At 46.2% G+C, this 21,763-nt stretch overlaps 1 protein-coding gene and 1 pseudogene across 2 annotated transcripts in view; both read right to left on the reverse strand.

Annotated features, from left to right (window-relative positions):
- LOC137633259 (acyl-CoA dehydrogenase family member 11-like) overlaps window positions 1–21,763 on the reverse strand; it is a 104,499-nt gene that overhangs the window by 45,830 nt on the left and 36,906 nt on the right. For both annotated transcript variants that reach the window (XM_068365463.1, XM_068365465.1), the window contains exons 4-7: window positions 11,359–11,500; window positions 10,689–10,879; window positions 9,450–9,549; window positions 7,266–7,420 (exon numbers count right to left, since the gene is read on the reverse strand). In XM_068365463.1, coding sequence (XP_068221564.1) covers window positions 7,266–7,420; window positions 9,450–9,549; window positions 10,689–10,879; window positions 11,359–11,500 — 588 coding nt within the window. The remainder of the gene's footprint in view (window positions 1–7,265; window positions 7,421–9,449; window positions 9,550–10,688; window positions 10,880–11,358; window positions 11,501–21,763) is intronic.
- Window positions 20,828–20,946, reverse strand: LOC137633370 (5S ribosomal RNA; annotated as a pseudogene).

The following is a 21,763-nucleotide window of genomic DNA, read 5'->3' on the forward strand; positions in this document are numbered from 1 at the left end:
TTCGTGCGTCTTCACCTTAAGCAAAGCTCGGTCTTCCTCACTCAGATGTGAATGAGCTTATCGTATTAACAATCTGATAAAGTATGATAAAGCATTCTTTGACATAGGCAAAGATGGTTTCTTAATTGAACACCATAAAGCTTCAGATTGGCCTCGTAAAGGTTTGGTACGCTTTAAATAGAACTTAAGAACTCTAACAGGGCATAAGACTCTTTCTAGTTCATTGCCTACGATCTCCGATAAGCTGGGAATATCGAAAGATTTAGGCCAAGGCCGAGAAGGCAACTCATTTTTGGCTAGAAAACCAAGTTGCAGCGAACAGGTGGCTTTGTCTGACGAAAATCCGATGTTCTTGCTGAAGGCATGAATCTCACTGACTCTTTTAGCCGAGGCTAAGCATACCAGGAAAAGAGTCTTTAGAGTGAGATCTTTCAGGGAGGCTGATTGTAACGGCTCAAACCTGTCTGACATGAGGAATCTTAGCACCACGTCTAAATTCCATCCAGGGGTAGCCAAACGACGCTCCTTGGTGGTCTCAAAAGACTTAAGGAGGTCTTGAAGATCTTTATTGTTGGAAAGATCTAAGCCTCTATGCCAGAAGACCGATGCCAACATGCTTCTGTAGCCCTTGATAGTGGGAGCTGAAAGGGATCGTCCTTTTCTCAGGTATAAGAGAAAATCAGCTATTTGAGCTACAGAGGTACTGGTCGAGGATATAGAAACTGACTTGCACCAGTCTCGGAAGACTTCCCACTTCGACTGGTAGACTCTAATGGTGGACGCTCTCCTTGCTCTAGCAATCGCACTGGCTGCCTCCTTCGAAAAGCCTCTAGCTCTCGAGAGTCTTTCGATAGTCTGAAGGCAGTCAGACGAAGAGCGAGGAGGCTTTGGTGTACCTTCTTTACGTGAGGCTGACGTAGAAGGTCCACCCTTAGAGGAAGACTTCTGGGAACGACTACTAGCCATCGAAGTACCTCGGTGAACCATTCTCTCACGGGCCAGAGGGGAGCAACTAACGTCAACCTTGTCCCTTCGTGAGAGGCGAACTTCTGCAGTACCTTGTTGACAATCTTGAACGGTGGGAATGCGTAGAGATCCAGATGTGACCAATCTAGGAGGAAGGCATCTATATGTATTGCTGCTGGGTCCGGGACTGGGGAGCAATAGATTGGAAGCCTCTTGGTCAGCGAGGTTGCAAAGAGATCTATGGTTGGTTGGCCCCAAGTCTCTTGCATACATCCTTGTGGAGGGTCCATTCTGTTGGAATTACTTGACCTTTCCGACTGAGACAATCTGCTATGACATTCAAGTTGCCTTGGATGAACCTCGTTACTAGGGAGATGTCTTGACCTTTTGACCAGATGAGCAGGTCCTTTGCGATCTCGTACAACGTCAGTGAGTGGGTACCTCCTTGTTTGGAGATGTACGCCAAGGCCGTGGTGTTGTCCGAGTTTACTTCCACCACTTTGCCTCGAAGGAGATACTCGAAGCTTTTCAAGGCCAGATGAACTGCCAACAGCTCCTTGCAGTTGATATGCATGCTCCTCTGACTCGAGTTCCACAGACCTGAGCATTCCCGACCGTCCAGTGTCGCGCCCCAGCCCACGTCCGATGCGTCCGAGAAGAGAACGTGGTGGGGAGTCTGAACAGCCAGGGGAAGACCCTCTCTTAGGTTGATATTGTCCTTCCACCAAGTCAGACAAGACTTTATCTTTCCGGAAATCGGGATCGAGACCGCTTCTAGCGTCTTGTCCTTTTTCCAGTGAAAAGCCAGATGGTATTGAAGAGGACGGAGGTGTAGTCTTCCTAGTGATACAAACTGTTCCAGGGATGACAGCGTCCCCACCAGACTCATCCACAGCCTGACTGAGCAGCGTTCCTTCTTCAGCATCTTCTGGATGGATAGTAGGGCTTGATCTATTCTGGGGGCTGATCGTCTTGTTGTTCAGCAACGTCCTCATCAGATAGTTCCACATCCGAAAACTGATGAGGAAACGGCAACGGAGTGGGCAACGTCTGGCTCGCTGAGTCCGGTCGCACTGGTGCATGCATGACGGAGCCGGACGCAACGTCATGGAACTGCTGCACAGTCTGTGAACTGTCAACAACCATGGGTGCGCGAGGAAGCACAGCATCCACCCGAGACTGTCTAGACCGTCTGGGTTGTGCAGTCAACACCATACCAGGTTGCTGAGGTTGACGCACCGCGTCACAACAAGTCACCTCTGCTGGGTGTTGAACGTCCTGAACGTCAACAACCACCTCCGAGCGTCGCTTAACGTCAAGGTGCGGCTGGCAACCCACACTGGGTCACATCGGTGGAGGAACCACCTCAACTGGTAGACGCGAGAAGGTTACCTCAGCGTCAACAGGACGCACAACCGACCGGTTGGAAGGTTGTTGGCCAGAAGGTTCGGCAGCAACCTTCTCCGCATTAAAGTCCTCTATCAAGGACGCAAGCTTGGACTGCATGTCTTGCAGCAAAGCCCATTTAGGGTCTACGGGAGCAGGTGCGGCAACAGACGGGGTTAGCGACTGAGGCGGTACCGCTTTCCATCCCTGAAAGCCTTGTTTATGCATGACATAATTGTACAGCAAAACTTCAAAGGCTCGAAAACAGCTGTGAAGTTGACCTGTAAAAAACTTGGAGCGTCTCCTGGCCAGGCGCCAGGGAGAGTCTACGAGATTTGAGAAGTCTATCTGGGCAGAGGCATGAACTCCCAAGCCGAGAACTTCTCTCGTGTTATATCAGACTCTCGCTCTATAAGCCAGTTTAAAAGAAGGGAAAGCAAAGGCTGTATCCCCCAAACTCCTCCTGGTGATAAACCAGTCGCCTAGCAAACGTAAAGCTCTCTAGGAGAGCAAGAGAGCACTAGCTTATAAACAACGGCTTCGAAGTAGCTAGACCTAGTGTAAGCTCGTGACGTCTAGGCGAACGAGGAGCAGCAGTTACAAAAAGATCCGGACAAAGATCCTTAAAAAAATCATCATGATTTAATTAAAGTCCATAGGGGGCTAAGCAGCTTTAGGCTCCTCTCCGTCTGACAGAGTCCTCAAGGGAATATCAGTAGGAGGGGGAACAGCAACTTCCTCATCTACAGGATCCTTGTCCGATAAAAGCTGAGTCTCAAGCAAGGGAGAGACCTACCGTGGTTGCAATGCTTTACAAGCAGAGTCCACACTCACTGGTGCATTAGTAGCGGACCAGGACGCAACGTCATGTAACTGCTTGACAGTCTGTGAACTGTCAACAACTGAACTGTCAACAACAACAGGTGCGTGAGGATGCACAGCGTCCACTTGAGACTGCTTTGACTGCCTAGACTGAGCAGTCAAAACAACTCTAGAATGCGGAGGTTGACGCACAGCGTCAAAACAAGTCAACTCCGATTGTTAGCGAACGTCCTGAACGTCAACAGGAGCATCAGCAAGTGGCCTAACATCCAAATGTGGCTGAAAATCCACACGAGACCGCATCGAGTGTGGTTCTAAACAACCTGACTGACGTGATTTAGCTACGCCAACGTCAACAGGAAGCACAAAGGAACGTTAGGTTGGCTGAAAGCCAGGATATCGATGAGATAAACGGCTAGACTCAACGGACTAATCGGCAGAATAGTCTTCCATAAGGGAGGCAAGCATATTCTGCATGTCTTGCCGTACAACCCATTAAGGATCAACGGAAATGGTTGTGGTAAGAGACGAGGGTAACGTCTGTGACCGCAACACTTTGCCAACAAAAAAAGACTCTCGGAGTCTGTGTTACGCTTTTGTTAGGCGGCGAGCAGTTTTCCGATGACTGCATAGGGTCAGAGCTGTCCTAATGGCTGTAACCAGGACGCTGGACCTGTCCTGAAAGGACTGACTTTCGCTTAAGGGCTTCGAAACCTTGTTACGGGTTTCTTATGCGAAAAGCCTTCGGATGACGAGGAGAAAAAACGTCTCTCTCGCCTTATGGTAGGGGAGATCTTGGTAAGATACACCCGATACCATAGAGGGAAAACGTCTGTTTGTTGATCAAGGCCTCTCGAACCCATAAGTCGTTCGACATTACTTCTCCCCTGGGTTGGGAGCTTGCAAGAGGTCCCGGACTAGGTGAACGACAGGCACGAACAGACGAACCCTCGGACGCAACACTGTAACACTTTGCGCAATATCACTTTATCACTTCGATTTTCTGTTTTGCACTTATTTCACTGAAATCGAAAATTTTACTGATTTCTACCTGAAACACGCAATACTACCCTCATCAAAAGGTAGTAATTGCGAAATCAGGCGTATAATGCAAGCTCATTAACCAGCAAAAAAACAGAAAACATATTTTAAGATAAAAAATTCAGTGGCTGGGGAAGAGACTAAACACTAGTTCATTCAAAACTACGTTTTCAATCTCTCACCGCACATAGCCTAGGGACGAGAATAAAAAACTAAAAACGTTTTATCCTTTCTCCCCGTACAGAGACTAGGGACGAGAGCAACTCGAGAACAACGTTACCCGCTTGAACGGAACGTTTTCTCTCCTCTCTCTCCCTCCGTCTCTATCTCTCTCTCTCTTTCTCTCTTGATTTCGCACCTAAGAGAAGAGCCCAATTACATTTCGTCAAAAAAAAAATGTTATTTGACCAAAGGAAAAAACTGAAAGGTATTTTAATTAAAAAGTTCCTTTAAAATAGAATTTAAAACATTTAAGCTTAGAAAGAATGAACAAAACGTCAGAATCGATTTACTCTTTCTGCTAAGTGAAACCGTGATACACTCTCTCTCTATCGTAACGATAGAGCGCATGTTGAACGTCCTGAACGTCAAAAACTGCGTAGCATAAATAAACTAAACGTTAGTTCATCTTTGAAAACAGTACGAAGACTATTCAAAGAAATTCTTTCATAAAATAGTTCATTTAAAAAGTTTTAAATCCTTAGCTCTATAAAAGCTATTTACGATATAAAGGGCTCAACGTTGATTAACTTCGGTTTCCAAGTTAGGACCGCCTACTCTCAGGAAAGGTCGCATATAAACAAAACATTAAAATTTATTTTTTATGTTTATTATAAATGGAAAGTTAATCGAAGAGGAAAATCTATAATTAATTTATAACGTGATAAGATAATTACTAAAAGCCTAAACACACTTCCGTCTAAGGGAAGGGTCGGCCATTTAAAAGTCAAAGAAAGTCCCTACTCTCTTTGTCACCAAAAAATAAATCTATCCAAAACGAGTTCAAGATTTTAGATGAAGATAAAACACCTGCACTGCGAAAGCTCAAACCAGAATATAGTACTTCACCAAAGATGATGGGAAAAACTCCAGGTTTCAACAGCGAGTAAAGTACGTCTTGTCGACACGTCGACAGAGAGAAAATTGAGTCTTTGTTTACATAGAGCTTGGTATCTGGCTGACAGATGGCGCTGATGGGCACACCCGCAACCTGTATAGCGATCGCTGGCGAGTTTTTTTGTACAGTTTTTGTCTGTCGAGCAACAGAGTTGCAGCTATATATTCACCGGCTAAGTTAAATATTTAAAAAAGTCGTATAATGTAAGCACATTAATACAAGCAAAAAACAGTAAACATATATTAAGATAAAAAGATCAGTGACTGGGGAGGAGACTAAACACTAGTTCATTCAAAACTACATTTTCAATCTCTCACCGTACAGTGCCTTGGGACGAGAATAAAAACTAAAAACGTTTTATCCTTTCTCCCCGTACAGAGACTTGGGACGAGAGTAAAAAACTGACTCGAGAACGTTACTCGCTTGGGACGAGAATAAAGATCGGAACGTTCTCTCTTCCTCTCTCTCTCTCTCTCTCTCTCTCTCTCTCTCTCTCTCTCTTGATTTCACACCGAAGAGAAAAGCCCACTCACCTTTCGTCAATAAACAGGTTATTTGACCAAAGGAAAAAACTGAAAGGACTAAGAAATTGAAAATTAACAAGTTCCTTTAGATTAGTATTTAAAACATTTAAGTTTGAAAGAAGAATGAACAAAACGTCAGAATCGATTTACTCTTTCTGCAAAGTGAAACCATGATTCTCTCTCTCTCTATCGTAACGATAGAGCGCAAACTGCGTAGCATAAATAAACCAAACGTTAGTTCATCTTTGAAACAGTACGAAGACTATTCAAAGAAAATCTTTCATAAAATATCTACTAAAAAATATTAATTTAATAAGTTTTAATCATTTGCTCTGTAAAAGTTATTCACGATTGAAAGGGCTCAACGCTGTTTAACTTCGGTTTCCAAGTTAGGACCGCCTACTCTCGGATTAGGGGAGGAATAGGTAAGGTCGCATATAAACAAACCATTAAAATTTATCTTGATGTTTATTATAAATGGAAAGCTAATCGAAGAGGCCTAATAAAGGCGGTTGAGATATAAAATATATAGAGGAAAATCTATAATTAACAACAACAATTTATAACGTGATAAGATAATTGCTAAAAGCCTAAAACACACTTCCGTACTAAGGGAAGGGTCGGCCATTTTTAAAAGTCAAAGAAAGTCCAAAAAACAATCCAAAGTCATCAACAATTAAATCTATCCAAAAAAGAATTCAAGATTTAAGTTGAAGATAAAACACCTGCACTGCGAAAGCTCAAACCAAAAGGAAGTACTTCACCAAGACTGTTGAAAAACTCCAGGTTAACAGCGAGTAATGGTACGTCTTGTCGATCAGACCGACAGAGAAGAATTGGGTCTGTTTACATGTATATGCGGTATCTGGCCGATAGTTGGCGCTAGTGGGCACACCCGCAACCTTCATAGCAATCGCTCGCGAGTTTTTGTGTTTTTCTGTCGAGCCGCCGGAGGCTCAGCTATTATATATTCACCGGCTAAGTTAAATATTTAAAAACTTATAATTCGGCACAAATAAGCAGTGCTTTTTAAAATCCTATTTGGAAAGTTTTCATCAAAGAATAAATATAATCAACAAAAACTTATTAAATTGTATAAAGAATTAAAGTGCTATTCAACTACTATTATTTATGATTACATATCCAAAAATTCAGCCAAGAAATTAATCAACATTACTTACTAGTTTTGTTTGTATTATTAAAATATGCAAATGCCATGCCCGATTAAAATCTCTCATTAGCTCTTGTTTTTTAATGAAAATGTACAAGATACCTTTATACCTATTGACATACTCACTGGTTCTGACTATGTTATAGAGATAAAATGTGTCATGTATGATTAAACTCGTTCAAAGGATTTTGTTACGAGAAAGTGCAATGAAACGTTTTGCACTTATCAACACACTCACTGGTTCTGGTTGTGTTTCAGAGATGATATTGGCCAGAGTTAGTGTCATGTCTGAGTCAGTTGCAGAGCTGAACCACTTATAACCAAAGAGTAAGTGGGATCCATCTTCCTGCTCCAAGGCGACGGTCTCGGTTGATCCGCTGACATCGGATCCGCCTACAAATGTAAAAGGATATTGAAAGGGGTCCACCACAACTACATTGCATGCAAAGAAAAATGATAGTAAGGTCTCAAAAGATTAATTCAACATAGCAAAGGCAATACTAATACTGTTCTAAAAAAATATCAAGGGAAGACAAACTACTTTACTTAAATGAGATCACAGTTCCATGATTTAAAAATAAATAGCCATAACTAAAATGAGTGTTAACTGTCTAAATACCATTATCATCATTACTTTTATAATCATTACTATCTAAGCTACAACCCTAGCTGATAAAGCAAGACGCTATAAGGCCAAGGGCTCCAACAGGGAAAAAAAGCCTATTGAGGAAAGGAAAAAAGGAAAAAAATAAACTACAAGTATTGAACAATTAAAATAAAATATTTCAAGAACAGTAACATTAAAATACATCTTTCATATATAAACTATGTAAACAATTATAAATACTTTACAGCAGTAAAAAAGCTCATTCAATGAATACCAGGATGGCATATAATTTAACAAAGTGTTATGCTGATATCAACAAACATAAAAAGTGTAATCAAATATGGCTAAGAGCAAGAAATTTGTAATTTTGACACTTCATGTTCAAAACCATATATCTTCACTTCAGAGCCATAAGTCAATATTAATTTCCCATTTCCATTGATTTTCTACCATACCAAAATTAATGCTTCTACGAGATGCAAGGAAAACTAAAGCTCGTACCAAATTAGGAAAAGAAAATTTTTTCAGATTATTTCTTTACATCAGGGTACTATTTTACTTTTTAACAAACTAGGGATTATTTCTAAGAAGTCACTTTCCAGTACAGTATACTTTAGTTTTATTTGATAAAAATATCTTTTTAACAAAAATAATTTTGAAAGTACAAGACAGGATATTTATCAACAAGAATAATCTTGATAATAGATTTCTTTAAATGGCACAAAAAGTCCAACAAAATTTAAACTGCAGTACTTAGTAAAAGGATGAATGGAAAACCAAGCTAAAAGCAATTTCAAAAAGTAATTTGCATATTTCCTTTCTTTGCAAACCTGAATCCTTTAAAATAAAGAATGTCTTCAGTGGGGCTGGACTGGCCCTTTTAATCGTTAGTGAGGTAGTTAATGACAGAAGAAATGGAATGCAGAGTCCTCAACTTACATACTTAATAGGTTCCAAGAAGCTGTTTCTAAGTCAAATTTTGTGAATTTTGGCTTAGAGAGTATTTTCAACAAACTCATATGCCTACAATTTTCAGCTGCTAAAATCAACAAATAGTCCCATTTCATATAGCAAATATTGTCTAGCTTTCTGTAACAAATTATATATTGTTTTATTACAGGATTTCCTTATGAAACTAATACAATAACTGAGGTTTATGACTTTAGTGGAATTGTGTTTGTATCTCCTGAAAAAGTCCCTGATGTTAATATGAGTTCTCCCTGTTCCTGATACATACTCCTGAGAAGCAAGCCACGGGCGTATAGCCAAAAGCTTCAGCAAACAGTGAAGTCGATGTGGAATGTGAGATGTTAAACAGTCTCTATGGCATTGTTATGGGCATTGCCAAGAATAACAAAGGAGAAGATTTAACCAAATCGCTCTTCAAAGAATACTTTTCCTTAACAAATATCCATGATCTACACTTGGTAAATAAGGGTACAATAATTTCAAACAATCATGCCCCTAATGAGCAGTGAGTGGACCTACAGTATTGTAGGTTTCCCCATAAACTGATACACTGTCCAACCAATACTCACATCCTGCTTTGTTACATTATTAACATGAAGACAATATCAACCTTTCAAAGTAAGAAGTATGATAAAAAGCTGAAACAAACCTTAGATAGGACGTAATAGTAAAACCACACTCCTTACAGCCGAGACGAAAGTGAAGAGACTTTGTCTGGAGAGCGGGCAGGGCTACTCATTCATGTTCACTACCTGTTGTCAAAGATTTCTACAGCCGTTTCAGCTGCGCCAAAAACATTCCCTGTTTTAAAGGACAAAAGGTTTAGATACACATTGGAACAATTACCTTTTTTCTCTGTCATCCACTGTCCAGATGTCCAAAACACCTTGGGGTCACGAGATGTCAGGTGTAGATAAGCCTTTTTCAAATGGGGTGACTTTATCATCTACAAAATACATTTTCAGCATTAAATAAAGTACTCATGTTGACACTTGTTGAAAAAAAATTGCAAAAGATAGGTATTCAAACAAAAAAAAAAGTAATCAAATAGGTTCATTGTCAATCTTATATTGCTTCTTGTATATCACAGTCTAAGACTACTTTTTAATAAGCCTTTGAAAACACATTTACCCTTTCGTAAGATCCCTGATAAGAAAAAGACTGGTAGTTTTATATGTGAATTCTATCTAGCACTGAAGTGTACATGACATTTTTCTTGGTGAACTTGTAACTACACTCAACTCAAAACAATAATTTTGCAAGACAAGAACTAACTTCCTATATATTAGGCTCTAACATTCTTAGGTCTGCCCTAGAACTAAATCTCACTATTGTTTTTATAGCCGTTTTATAGGATCAGTGTTCGTAGAGTAGAGTCAGTCTAAGTGGTTCACCTTGGCGAAGAACTTTTGCTTAGTTTGAAGTAAGGTATATGAAGGAAGAAGGGTGTAAAGGATTGAGTGAGCAAAAAGGCTAAAGAATTTTGAGCCTGAAGCCATTATAGAAAGGTGCACCAAGACTCATAATTCCCTTCACAAATTAGTGTCAATAGAGGCTTCAGGAAGAGATTTGATATGATTCGCTGAGGTACAAAGTCACAGAGGAGGAGACTGGGATAGCTTGATACTATATTGTGTTTAATAGTAAGAAGCACAACAAGCCCTCCAAAAATTGTAAAAGAAGAACACATGAATTATCATTTTCATTAACAGTGTCACATGCCACCAAGGAAATGATTAGCTCAAGATGACATTTAGATTTGGCTATGTTTGTAGAACTCATCATAAAATATGTGATGGAATGTACAGTATTAACTACATATTTAGATTTATTGGCTGTATGCAGAAAGATAACATGCAGGAATTGTGACAAATTGATTTTTTAAATATGTTTGTTCCATTTCCAAGAAGAAATTTTCAGTTTTACCAGCTGTTGTCTTTCCTTTATGAACGAATACTCAGACCACATTTACAAGTCTACAATAGGATAATGGTCTAATTAAAAGGCTTTATGACCATAATAATCAGAATGGTAAATCTTGTTGTAAATAATTTAAGTCTCTCAATGAAATATTTATCAACTTACCTGTGCAGACTTAGCAGCACCATCAGTCATGGCAAGGGGACAAGAATAAAGTCCTGAGACAGGTGCAAATATCCCTAGCTTGACCATCTGGTACAGACGATCATACTCCCCATACTTTCCTTCATAAGCAGTTGCTATCAATCCCTCTTCTGCTGAAACTGCTTTCAACTGTTTCCATGCACCACAGGTTACTAAGAAAAACAAAAAAAATCTAATACTTTGTGATTTTTGAATGATATTGCAGTACTTTCTTTCATGATAAAAAGTAATTTTTTCAATACAGTATTCCTGGACATATTCTAAATAAGCCAATATCATGGATCAAACACCAAACAACAGATTATCAAAATATTCTACCAAAAGGAATACAGTACATATACACAAATATAAAAGAAATGCAAATTAGTCAAAAACAGACACTTGCAGTAAAACAGCAAACAAAATCACACATCTCAACTATAGGTACAGCAAATATGCTCTGTACACACAACCCTCTCATAAATTCACAATAATGTACAGTAAACTTGAAATGAAACAAATTATACTGCTGTAAACTCAAGGGAATACACTATTAGTGTAAGAATATTTGTACAGTATTTGACTCAGTAGAAATATGATTGCATACATTATCCTGATCATACAAATGAATAATGTGATAACAATTTCTTACCTAGTTCATCTATTCTGTTTCCCCAAGCATCAAATGAGCGGACATAGGGCTGAGTGACTTCGCATTCTTTGCCGAGCGGATAGATATCAGTCACAGCCCTTTGACCGAAACGAGTCAAATCTCCCCAGATAGCATTTTTTACCTGAAGCACATAATATAAATCTTAATTTTATAAAGATCAGATATACTCATAAAAAACATTGCATCAAAGACAGCCTTCCTTTTATAAACATTACTATAATAAGAATGCTTAAAATGAATAACAATCAAAAGAATGCTTGTGAAGAAAAACAATCATCTATCATAAAAATATTATTACTGTATTACTATTATTACTAGCTACGCTACAACCCTAGTATGAGAAGCAAGATGCTATAAGCCCAAGGGCTCCAACATGGAAAATTAGCCCAATGAGGAAAGGAAATAAGGAAATAAATAAATGATATAAGTAGTAATGAATAATTGAAATTAAATATTTAAAAAACATTAATAACATTAAAAATGACAAATTTGGAGATAATTTGTAATTTTCCTAACCATACAAACCTTAGCTATTTACATTGGGTTAACCTTTTAGCGTAGCTGAAATGACGAGCCAATAGTTTTTAGCAAGGGTTAATTACCCCAGCGCTAGTTAGCGGGGATAGGGGAAGGGATAGCTTGCTACCCCTCCCCCCCCCCACACACACACACCGGTGATTTGCTTCACTTCACTTAGAGGTAGGACTTGACTTGGGGGCCAGGGTTGGCGGGCAAATATGTGTAAATAGCTAAGGTTTGTATGGTTAGAAAAAATACAAATTATCTCCGAATTTGTCATTTGTTCCGTAACCGAAATACAAACCACGCTATTTACATTGGGTGACTTACCCCTTAGGAAGGGTGGAAAGTCCCCAGCCTTACTGACTTCGGCTTTGCCCGGGGACTCCATCCTTCAGTGAGTAGCACTTGAGAGAAGGAGCCCTTGCACCTCACAAGTTCTTTGCATCGCCAGGAACGAGTGGCCTACATAAGTTGTGTGTGGAGGAAAGTGTGACTCGTCCTATGAAGTTGACCTTGAGACCTTTAGATAGGAATCTAGGATAGGACGTTCCCAATACCACCTTGTCAGGGTATGGGGGACGCAACAGTATTAAGCTTAATACTAGGAGCACAAGGAAGCATGGGTTACCTGCAGAGGTCGAGGTCAGCTATGTGAGGACCAGGATGCTGCTTCCCCAAGAGAGGGGAGAATGAAGAAAGAAATAAGGGTCAGACATACTCTTTCATTCACGCAGACTAAAACCGGGTAACAATGCCCTCAACCTACTGCTACTTGTCCATAAAGGAGCCTGAGGTTAGACCAGCTGTTGTGCAGCCACCACAGGGCCGATAGAAAACGTATCGAGGCTCCTGTGGGTCACGTCCTGCAGGTAGTGGGCTGTGAAGGTCGTCTGACGCTTCCAGACCCCCGCGTGAAGCACCTGCGTTACAGAGAAGTTTCTCTTGAAGGCCAGGGACGCAGCAACACCCCTGACATCGTGTGCCCTAGGGCGACGTGACAGAGGAAGGTCTGGATTCAAGGCGTAGTGGATAACCCTTCAAATCCCAGCTGAGATGGTGTTCCTGGTGACCTTCCTCTTCGTCCTGCCTGTGCTCACAAACAATGCTCGCACTTGAGGACGAACTGTAGCCGTTCTCTTCAAGTAGTACCTCAGACACCTCACTGGACATAGTAGCAGCTGGTCTGGGTCGCTTGTTACAGAACGGAGACTCGCGATCCTGAGAGAGTCGAGCCGAGGATCCGGCACTCCAGGATTCTGAGTCTTGGCCACAAACTCAGGGATGAACCTGAACGTTACCTCCCCCCAATTCCCTTGAATGGGCGATGTCATACGAGAGACCATGAAGTTCACTAACCCGCTTGGCCGAAGCCAAAGCGAGCAGGAAAGCCGTCTTTCAAGACAGGTGGCGATCGGAGGCCTGGCGTAATGGTTCGAAGGGAGGTCTCTTAAGAGCCCTGAGGACCCGAACCACGTTCCCAAGGAGGAGGTCTCATTTCCGACTGGGGGCAGGTAAGTTCATAGCTACGTATGAGTAGAGAGAGTTCAAGCGAGGAAGAAATGTCCACGCCCTTCAGCCTAAAGGCCAAGCTTAAGGCTGAGCGATAGCCTTTCACTGCCGAGACAGAAAGGCGCATTTCCTCCCGCAGATATACGAGAAAGTCCGCTATTGCTGGTATAGTGGCATCGAGTGGAGAGATACCCCTCCCACAACACCAACCACAAAAGACTCTCCACTTCGCCTGGCAGACTCCTTCGCAGGTGCCGAGACATTCTCTCCGCAACCTGTTGCGAAAAGCCTCTCTCCGTGAGGAGACGCTGGATAGTCTCCAGGCGTGAAGCCGAAGCGAGGTCACGGCCTTGTGAGGGACATTGGAGTGGGGTTGTCTGAGAAGCTCATGTCGTGGAGGAAGCTCCCTCGGAAGATCCGTCAGGAGCTGCAGAAGATCCGGGAACCATTCCGCGTGATGTCATAGCGGAGCTACTAGAGTCATCGAACAGTTGACCGATAGTCTGGTCCTGTTGAGCACCCTTCTCATCAGACAGAACGGTGGGAAGGCGTACAAGTCGATGTTGTCCCACCGTTGCTGGAAAGCATCGTGCCAGAGTGCCTTGGGGTCCGGGACTGGGGAGCAGTACAGAGGCAGCTTGAAATTCAACGCTGTCGCGAACAGATCCACGGTCGGGGAACCCCACAAAGTCAGGACTTTGTTAGCTATCTGAGGATCCAAAGACCACTCGGTACTCACTATCTGCGAGGCCCTGCTCAGACTGTCGGCGAGCACATTCCTCTTGCCAGGAATGAAGTGAGCTGATAGTGTTATTGAGTGGACTTCGGTCCACCTCAGAATCTCTACTGCAAGATGGGATGGCTGCTGCGAAAAAGTGCCTCCCTGCTTGTTGATATAAGCCACTACCGTGGTGTTGTCGCTCATCACCACCACGGAGTGACCCGCCAGGGTCCGTTGGAACTGTTGAAGAGCCAGAAAGACGGCCTTCAACTCTAGCAGGTTGATGTGCAGGCACTTTTCTGATTCTGACCAAAGGCCTGAGGTCCTCTGGTTCAGAACGTGCACCCCCCACCCTTCTTTAGACGCGTCCGAAAACAGAGTCAATTCCGGGGGGAGGACGAGAAGACTCACTCCCTTCCGCAGGTTCTCGTCGACCAGCCACCACTGCAAGTCCGTCCGTTCCAAAGATCCTATCGGGATCAGAATGTCCGGGGAATCAGATCCTTGATTCCACCGGGACTTGAGCTGCCACTGCAGGGATCTTATACTGAGGCAGCTGTTTGGAACCAGACAAGCCAGGGAGGACAGGTGACCTAAGAGACGCAACCACGACTGGGCGGGGAATTCTTCTCGTCTGAGGAAGGGTTCCGCCACCCTCCTCAGCCTTGCTATCCTGTCGTCTGATGGAAAGACTTTGTGGAGATTGGTGTCTATCAGCATGCCTAGATAAACCAGTCGTTGGGACGGCTGCAGAGAGGACTTCTCGAGGTTTACCACGATCCCCAGATCCTGGCAAAGACCTAGAAGCCTGTCTCGGTGATGAAGAAGGGTCGACTCCGAGTCTGCTAGGATCAGCCAGTCGTCCAGATAACGAAGGAGACGAATGCCGTTCCTGTGCGCCCAAGATGAAATCAGGGTGAACACTCTGGTGAACACCTGAGGAGCTGTGGAGAGACCGAAACACAGCACCTTGAACTGGTAGATCTTGTCATCTAGGCAGAATCTCAAGTACTTCCTGGAGGACAGATGGATTGGGATCTGGAAGTATGCGTCCTTTAGATCCAGTGTGCACATGAAGTCTTGTGGTCTCACCGCAAGTCTGACCGTGTCCGCTGTCTCCATGCTGAACTGGGTTTGCTTGACAAACCCGTTCAGAGCTGAGAGGTCAATGACAGGTCTCCAACCTCCAGACGCCTTCTTTACAAGAAAGAGTCGACTGAAGAAGCCTGGGGAGCCGTCGACGACCTCCTGGAGAGCACCCTTCTTGAGCATGGTCTCGACTTCGGCCCGAAGGGCCAGCCCCTTTGTCGATCCCGTGGCATAAGAGCTCAACTACACTGGATTCACTGTCAGGGGAGGTTGAGATGTTGTGAACGGGACGCGATAGTCTTGGCCGATCACTGAAACCATCCAAGCATTGGCCCCGTGTTGCTGCCACCTGCGGACGCAACGTTGAAGGCATCCCCCCACAGGTGGACACGCAGGGGGACTGCCACCCCTAGGGTTTGCGGCCGCGGCCGCTCCCCCTAGGAATCTTGCCTCCCCTGGAGGACTTGCCACCCCTCTTAACCTTGGCTGGAAAGGGCTGGGGCTTTGACACCACTTTCTTAACTGCCGGTGCCTGCTTCGGAGCCTTACGAGGCTGCTGCTGCTGTTGCGGCGGAGCTGGAGGCTTATAGGGCCGAGCTGTAAGGGCCCTATGGAGGAGGGAGTCCGTGCTAGATTTCCTCCACCTCTCAGCCGTTCGCTCCATATCCTGTGGCTCGAACAGATTCTCCCCAAGAAGGGAAGCATGTCTGAGCCTACACACATCCACGGCGGGGACCTTCGGGTGGAATCTCTCGGTCACCGCATCACGCCGCTTCAACACCGAGTTGGCCCACAGGGTGGTGACCTGGTGCGCCAGAAACTCGATGGAGCGGGTGCCCGAGAGTAAGAAGGTCTCCAGGGCCTTCCTATTGGTCTCCTTAGACAAGTCCTCGGAGCGCAATAGGATGCCCAGAGTTCCTAGCCATATATCCAACCACGAAGTGGCCTGCATGGCGCACTTCGCGACCTTCTCATGGCTCAGGATCTCCGACGCCGAGAACGACACCTGCCGGGCGGAGAGCTTCTCGAGGGGAACTCCCTTAGCCAGCTCCTCCACGGAGTGACGGAGAGGAAGAGCGAGACTGGACTCACCCAAGATCTCAAAATACCTCCTCTGCAGGAGATAAGGAGGAGGAGGGATGAGTTTGTTCCCGGCAGAGGAACGACTGGAGGAGGCAAGAATCGTGAGCTGGGCGTTGGCCCTGGCTTTGGCACTTTTCAGTCCCCGAGACCAGGGCAGAGCCGCACTGGTCTTAGGGGCTTTCTGAACATCGAAGACTTCGTCCAAGACTGTGTCCTTGCCTTCTCGAGGGGCGATCACGGGGTCCATGAACCCATTGAGTTGCCTCATCAGGCTCAGGACCTGCCAGAAGGCATGTTCAGATTCCTGCGGATCTCCTCCTTGCGGGCTGGCAGCTAAGTCTCCTGTCCCCGGAATCTCTTCTGGGGCGAAGCGTGGACGTTCCCACGGGGAGCCCCGGGTTCCTGGCGAATCCTTGAAGACGATTTCGGGATGGTCTTGGAGTCCTTGGGTTCCCTTCTGGGAGGGATACATGATCCCAACAAAGAGGTTTGGAGAGTCCCTTCCGCACGAGACGATTCTCCTCCATGAAGAGAAGGCTCCCCCCTTGGTGCCGAGGGGAAGACTATCGCTTCACTGGACTCGCCTGACGGAAAAGCCTCGTCCACGGGAGAAGGAGAAAACGCTTGCGCAGGGGAAGGGGCCTTCCCGACAGACCTCCTAGGAACCAACTTCTCCCTGGGGGAAGTCACCACGAAGTCCACTCCTCTCTTTCTCTTCAGCGTAGGTGAGGCAGCCATTGGTTTGTTGCCCTGATCGGCGAGTGCTGGCTTCATTACCCTCACTAACGCCCACATCAGAGGACCAAACCAAGTCTGTTGTTCCATGGACACCGAGTCCGAAATCCTCGCTGGAGGAAAAGGGATCGGGCGATCCTTCGGAGTGGACACCACTGGACCTGCCTGAAAAGGAAAGGGGGAAGAAAGACGCACTGACCTCTCTGAAGTGTCTTCCCTGTCCTGCACAACAGTCCTGCGTTTTGATGGAGGCGATCCAGAGCGCGGTCTGGTAACACGCGTTCCTGCTGCTGTCACTGGCTGTGAAATTCGGCGCAAACGGTGGTCGCACGGGCGCGCGGGCGAGCGGTCGCACAGGCGAGTGGGCGCGAGGGCGTACAGGCGAACGAGCGTGTGGGCGAGCCGGTGAACGAATGCGTTGGCGCGACTGCGAGGGAACGCGTTGCCGCGTGGGCGAGTAAGAACGTTCCGAAGATCGCTGGCGACGTTGGTCAGGAGACCTGTAGCGCGTGGGAGAGCGATTGCGAGCAGGCGATCGATGGCGCGTTGTGACACGTTGGCGAGCGATAGCACGTAGGTCGCGCAGGCGAACGATCGCGCGAGGGCGAGCTAACAGAGGACGAACCATGTCCTTCCAGAACCTCTGGGCGACGGCGCGTTGGAGAACGGATGCGCGCAGGCGATAGGTCACGCGGGCTGTCCGGAGATCGCCGATGTTCAGGTGATCGCTGATGCGTAGGAGAACGCTGACGAGCAGGCGATTGTTGAATCGTCTGAGGTCGCTGGTGAGCAAGCGGGCGACACGTGGAATCCTGTGAAGGAACAGTCGGCGCGGCGCGTTCACGAACAGGAACAGGAATAGGAAGCGCGTAGGCGCGTGGGCGAACATGACAAATTCGAAGATAATTTGTATTTTTCCTAACCATACAAACCTTAGCTATTTACATTGGGTTTACCTTTTAGTGCAGCTGAAATGGCGAGCCATTAGAATTTAAGGAGGGTGTATTACCCCTGCGCTAGTTAGCGGGAGGGGGGTGGGGGGGGGTAGGGGAGTAGTAGCTAGCTTACCCTCCCCCCTCACACACTGAAGAATGCTCACTTTCACTTAGAGGTAGGACTTGTCTTGGGGGGACAGGGCTGGCGGGCAAATATGTGTAAATAGCTAAGGTTTGTATGGTTAGGAAAAATACAAATTATCTTCGAATTTGTCATTTGTTCCGTAACCGAAATACAAACCACGCTATTTACATTGGGTGACTTACCCATTAGGTAGGGTGGAAAGTCCCCAGCCATACTGGCTTTGGCTTTACCCGGGGACTCAGAATCCGAGTGAGTCACACTCGAGAAAAGGAGTCCCTGCACCTCACAAGTTCCTTGCTCTGCAAGGAACCGTGTGGCCTACTTAAGCTTGTGTGTGAAGGAAGAAGTGTGACCCGTCTTAGGCAGTTGACCTGGAGTTCCAGAAGGAACTCTGGGTTATGACGTTCCCAATACCACCTCGTCAGGGTATGGGGGACGCGACAGTATTGACTCAATACTCGGAACACAAGGAAGCATGGTTTACCTGCAGAGGTTCGAGGTCAGCTATGCAGAGACCAGGATGCTGCTTCCCCGTAGAGGGGATGATGAAGAAAGAAATAAGGGCCAGACCTACTTCTTTCGTTCATGCAGACTAAAACCTGATAACAATGCCCTCAACTTTCTGCTACCTGTCCAAAAAGGAGCCTGAGATTAGACCAGCTGTTGTGTAGCCACCACAGAGCGATAGAAAACGTATCGAGACTCCTGTGGGTCACGCCCTGCAGGAAGCGGTCTGCGAAGATCATTAGACGCTTCCAGACTCCAGCTTGTAGCACCTGCATCACAGAGTAGTATTACTCGAAGGCGAAGGACGTTGCGATGTATCCAACATCGTGCTGTAGGGCGATGTGACGGGGGAGGGTCTGGAGACAGGTCGAGATGAATGTCCTTGAGTCCGGGCTGAAGAGGTCTACTGGTGACTCTCCCCCGTGTCCTCCTTGTGCTCCCAAATCGGCTGCAACTGAGGACAAACTGCAGCTGTTCCCAAAGCTAACCTCTCGATTCCTTTACTGGCAAGAAAGAGAAGGTCTTGGGACATCAGATACAGAATGGAGATTCGAAATCTTGAAGGAATTGGACCGAAGGGCCGGGACCCCCAGATTCTGAGTCTAGCCAACAACTCAGGAGCGAGCCTGAATGTTGCCTTCCCCTCTTCCTTAGAAAGGGGGGAGTCGTAAGAGACCAAGAAAATTGCTTACACACTGGCAGTGGCCAGAGTGAGCAGGAGACCCAAGGCGGAATACAATCCGAGGCCTGTCGTAAAGGGTCTTGAGAAGATCTCTTAAAGGACTAAAAGTCCGAGCCATGCTCCAAGTTGGAGGTCTTCCTCCGACTAGGGCAGGGACGATCGTAGCTTCGCATGAGCGAGGATAGATCCAGCGGGCAGGAAAAAGTTATTCCTTCAAGCCTGAAGGTCAGGGAAAGGCTGAGCGACAGGCTTCATTGCCGAGAGCGGAAAGGAGTTTCCTCCCGCCGAAAGGCAATAAGACTGTTAATGCTGGAGAAGAGGCCTCAAGGGAAGAGGTATATCTCCCACGGCACCAACCACTGAAGACTCTTCACTTTGCCTGGAAGACCCCTGCGGATGACTATTGCAGATGACTCGACCTCCGTACTGCGACTGTAGCGGGTTGTCTCTTCTTGAGGAGGAGGCGTAGTGTCTCCAGGCATGAAGCCGAAGCGACGCTCCGGTTCGGGAGAGATGTCGCAGTGTGGTTGTTTGAGTAGTCTGCGCCATGGGAGAAACTCTCCCGGGAGTTCCGTCAGGGGAAGCAGAGGGTCCAGAAACCGTTCTGCGCATAGTCCCAGTGGAGCTCTCCCATTGAAAGGTTGAAAGACAACCTGGTCTTGTTGAGACCCATTGTCCACAGACAAAAAGGAGGGAAGACGCAGGCGTCGAAGTTGTCCCACCATCACCGGAATGCATCTTGCCAGAATCTCGGGGTCTGAGAATGGGGGAAGAACAGCGGAAGCTTGAGGTTCCAAGCTGTCGCGATCAGGTCCCCCAGACCAGGAGTTGCTGGTTACTCAAGGTCAAAGACCCCCAGGTACACTCTCTCTACGAGGCTCTGCTCGGATAGTCGGAGAGAACATTCCTCTGCCTGGAATGAGAGAGCCGATGGTGGTATTGAGAGAATCTCAATCATCCCGGTATCTCTACTGCAAGATGTGAAGGTGTGAAAATGCTTCCCCTGCTGGTTAGAACACGCCAGAATCATGAAGTCGACGCGCACGGGGCGACTCGGCAGGAGCTGTAGGATCTGTAGAGGGGACAGACTACGACCCCTAAGCCTGCCTGAATGATGGAGAGGTATCCTTCAGGTCTTGACCATAGGCCTGAACCGGAACATGGCCCCCCCCCTTTCCTTTGACAAGTCCGAGAACAGTATCAAGAAAGTGGGGAAAGGACGAGAATATCCAATACCATCAAGAGGTTCCATAGGTCAACACCCATTGCAGGTCTAATAGTTCCGCTGGTCCCATAGGGGCCAGGAAGTCCGGTTAAATGTTGCCTGAAACCACCGGAACTTGGACCGCCCCACATGGGACTTATCCTGAGACGACCGTTCGGACTATAGACGGATCAATGAGGAAAGGAGAACTAGGAAACGTTCCAAGGTAGGGCTGAAAGCTCTGCTTGACTGAGAACAGGTACTGCGACTCTCCTCAGTCTTGCCACAGTCAACTGAAAGGAAGGCTCGGAGGATGTGGCAACAGAACCTGGCGTCCCCAGGTGGTCACCCATCCAAGTACCGACCAGAACCGACGTTGCTTAACCTCGCTGGACGGACGAGAAGCGGGGTTTCCAACGTGGTAAGGCCGTTGACTCAATATCATGGCCAGATGAGGCAGAAGAAGAGAAGGCTCCAAGCAAAATACCATGAACCCACACTCATGGTAAACATCCGGAAGCTTGTCCCGGCGTTGAAGAAGGTCGAACCCGAGCCTACCGGAGTTGACCAGCCCTCCAAAAAGCAGAGGAGGCGGGAGCCTGCACCTGAGCGGCCATGAGGAAAGCAGGGAGAGTTCTCTGGGGAAAAAAACCTGCTATGCCACGGCGGGATAGCCACACTGCATCATAAGCAGGAATACTTGCAGTCTAGGCTGAATTCGACGAGCTCCCTGGAAGATGGATGGAATGGAAACTGAAAGTACCCGTCCTTCCGATCTAGGGTTTAAGGAGTCCTGTCGCCTCGTTACCAGTCTGATCGATTCTGCTGTTCTACGCTGGCCGAAGTTTGTTCGACAAACTTGATCAGGGCTGAGAGGTCGACTACGTAACTCCCCTCTCAGATCCTTCCTTACAAGAAAGGATCGACTGAAGAGGCCGGGGGTGAAGCCGTCGATGATCCTATGGAGGACCTTCACCTAAGGTATGGATCATTCTGCCCAACTGGGCAACTCTTGCCGACGCTATGGCATAGAGGTTCAGAGACACTGAATTCGCTGACAGAGACGGCGGGCGCGATATCCTTGGCTGATCACAGAGATTGTGCGGGAATGGGCATCGGGAAGCTGTCATCCGGATGAGTAACCTTAAGCATCCTCCCAGCGAGAAACCTGCAATCCTAGAGTTCGTGAACTCTGCCGCTCCTTTTAGGACTATGCCCCCCCGGGGGAGCCTCCCGTGCCATCTGTTCCTGA

Source organism: Palaemon carinicauda, chromosome 42 (assembly GCF_036898095.1).
Source record: "Palaemon carinicauda isolate YSFRI2023 chromosome 42, ASM3689809v2, whole genome shotgun sequence".
NCBI lineage: Eukaryota > Metazoa > Arthropoda > Malacostraca > Decapoda > Palaemonidae > Palaemon > Palaemon carinicauda.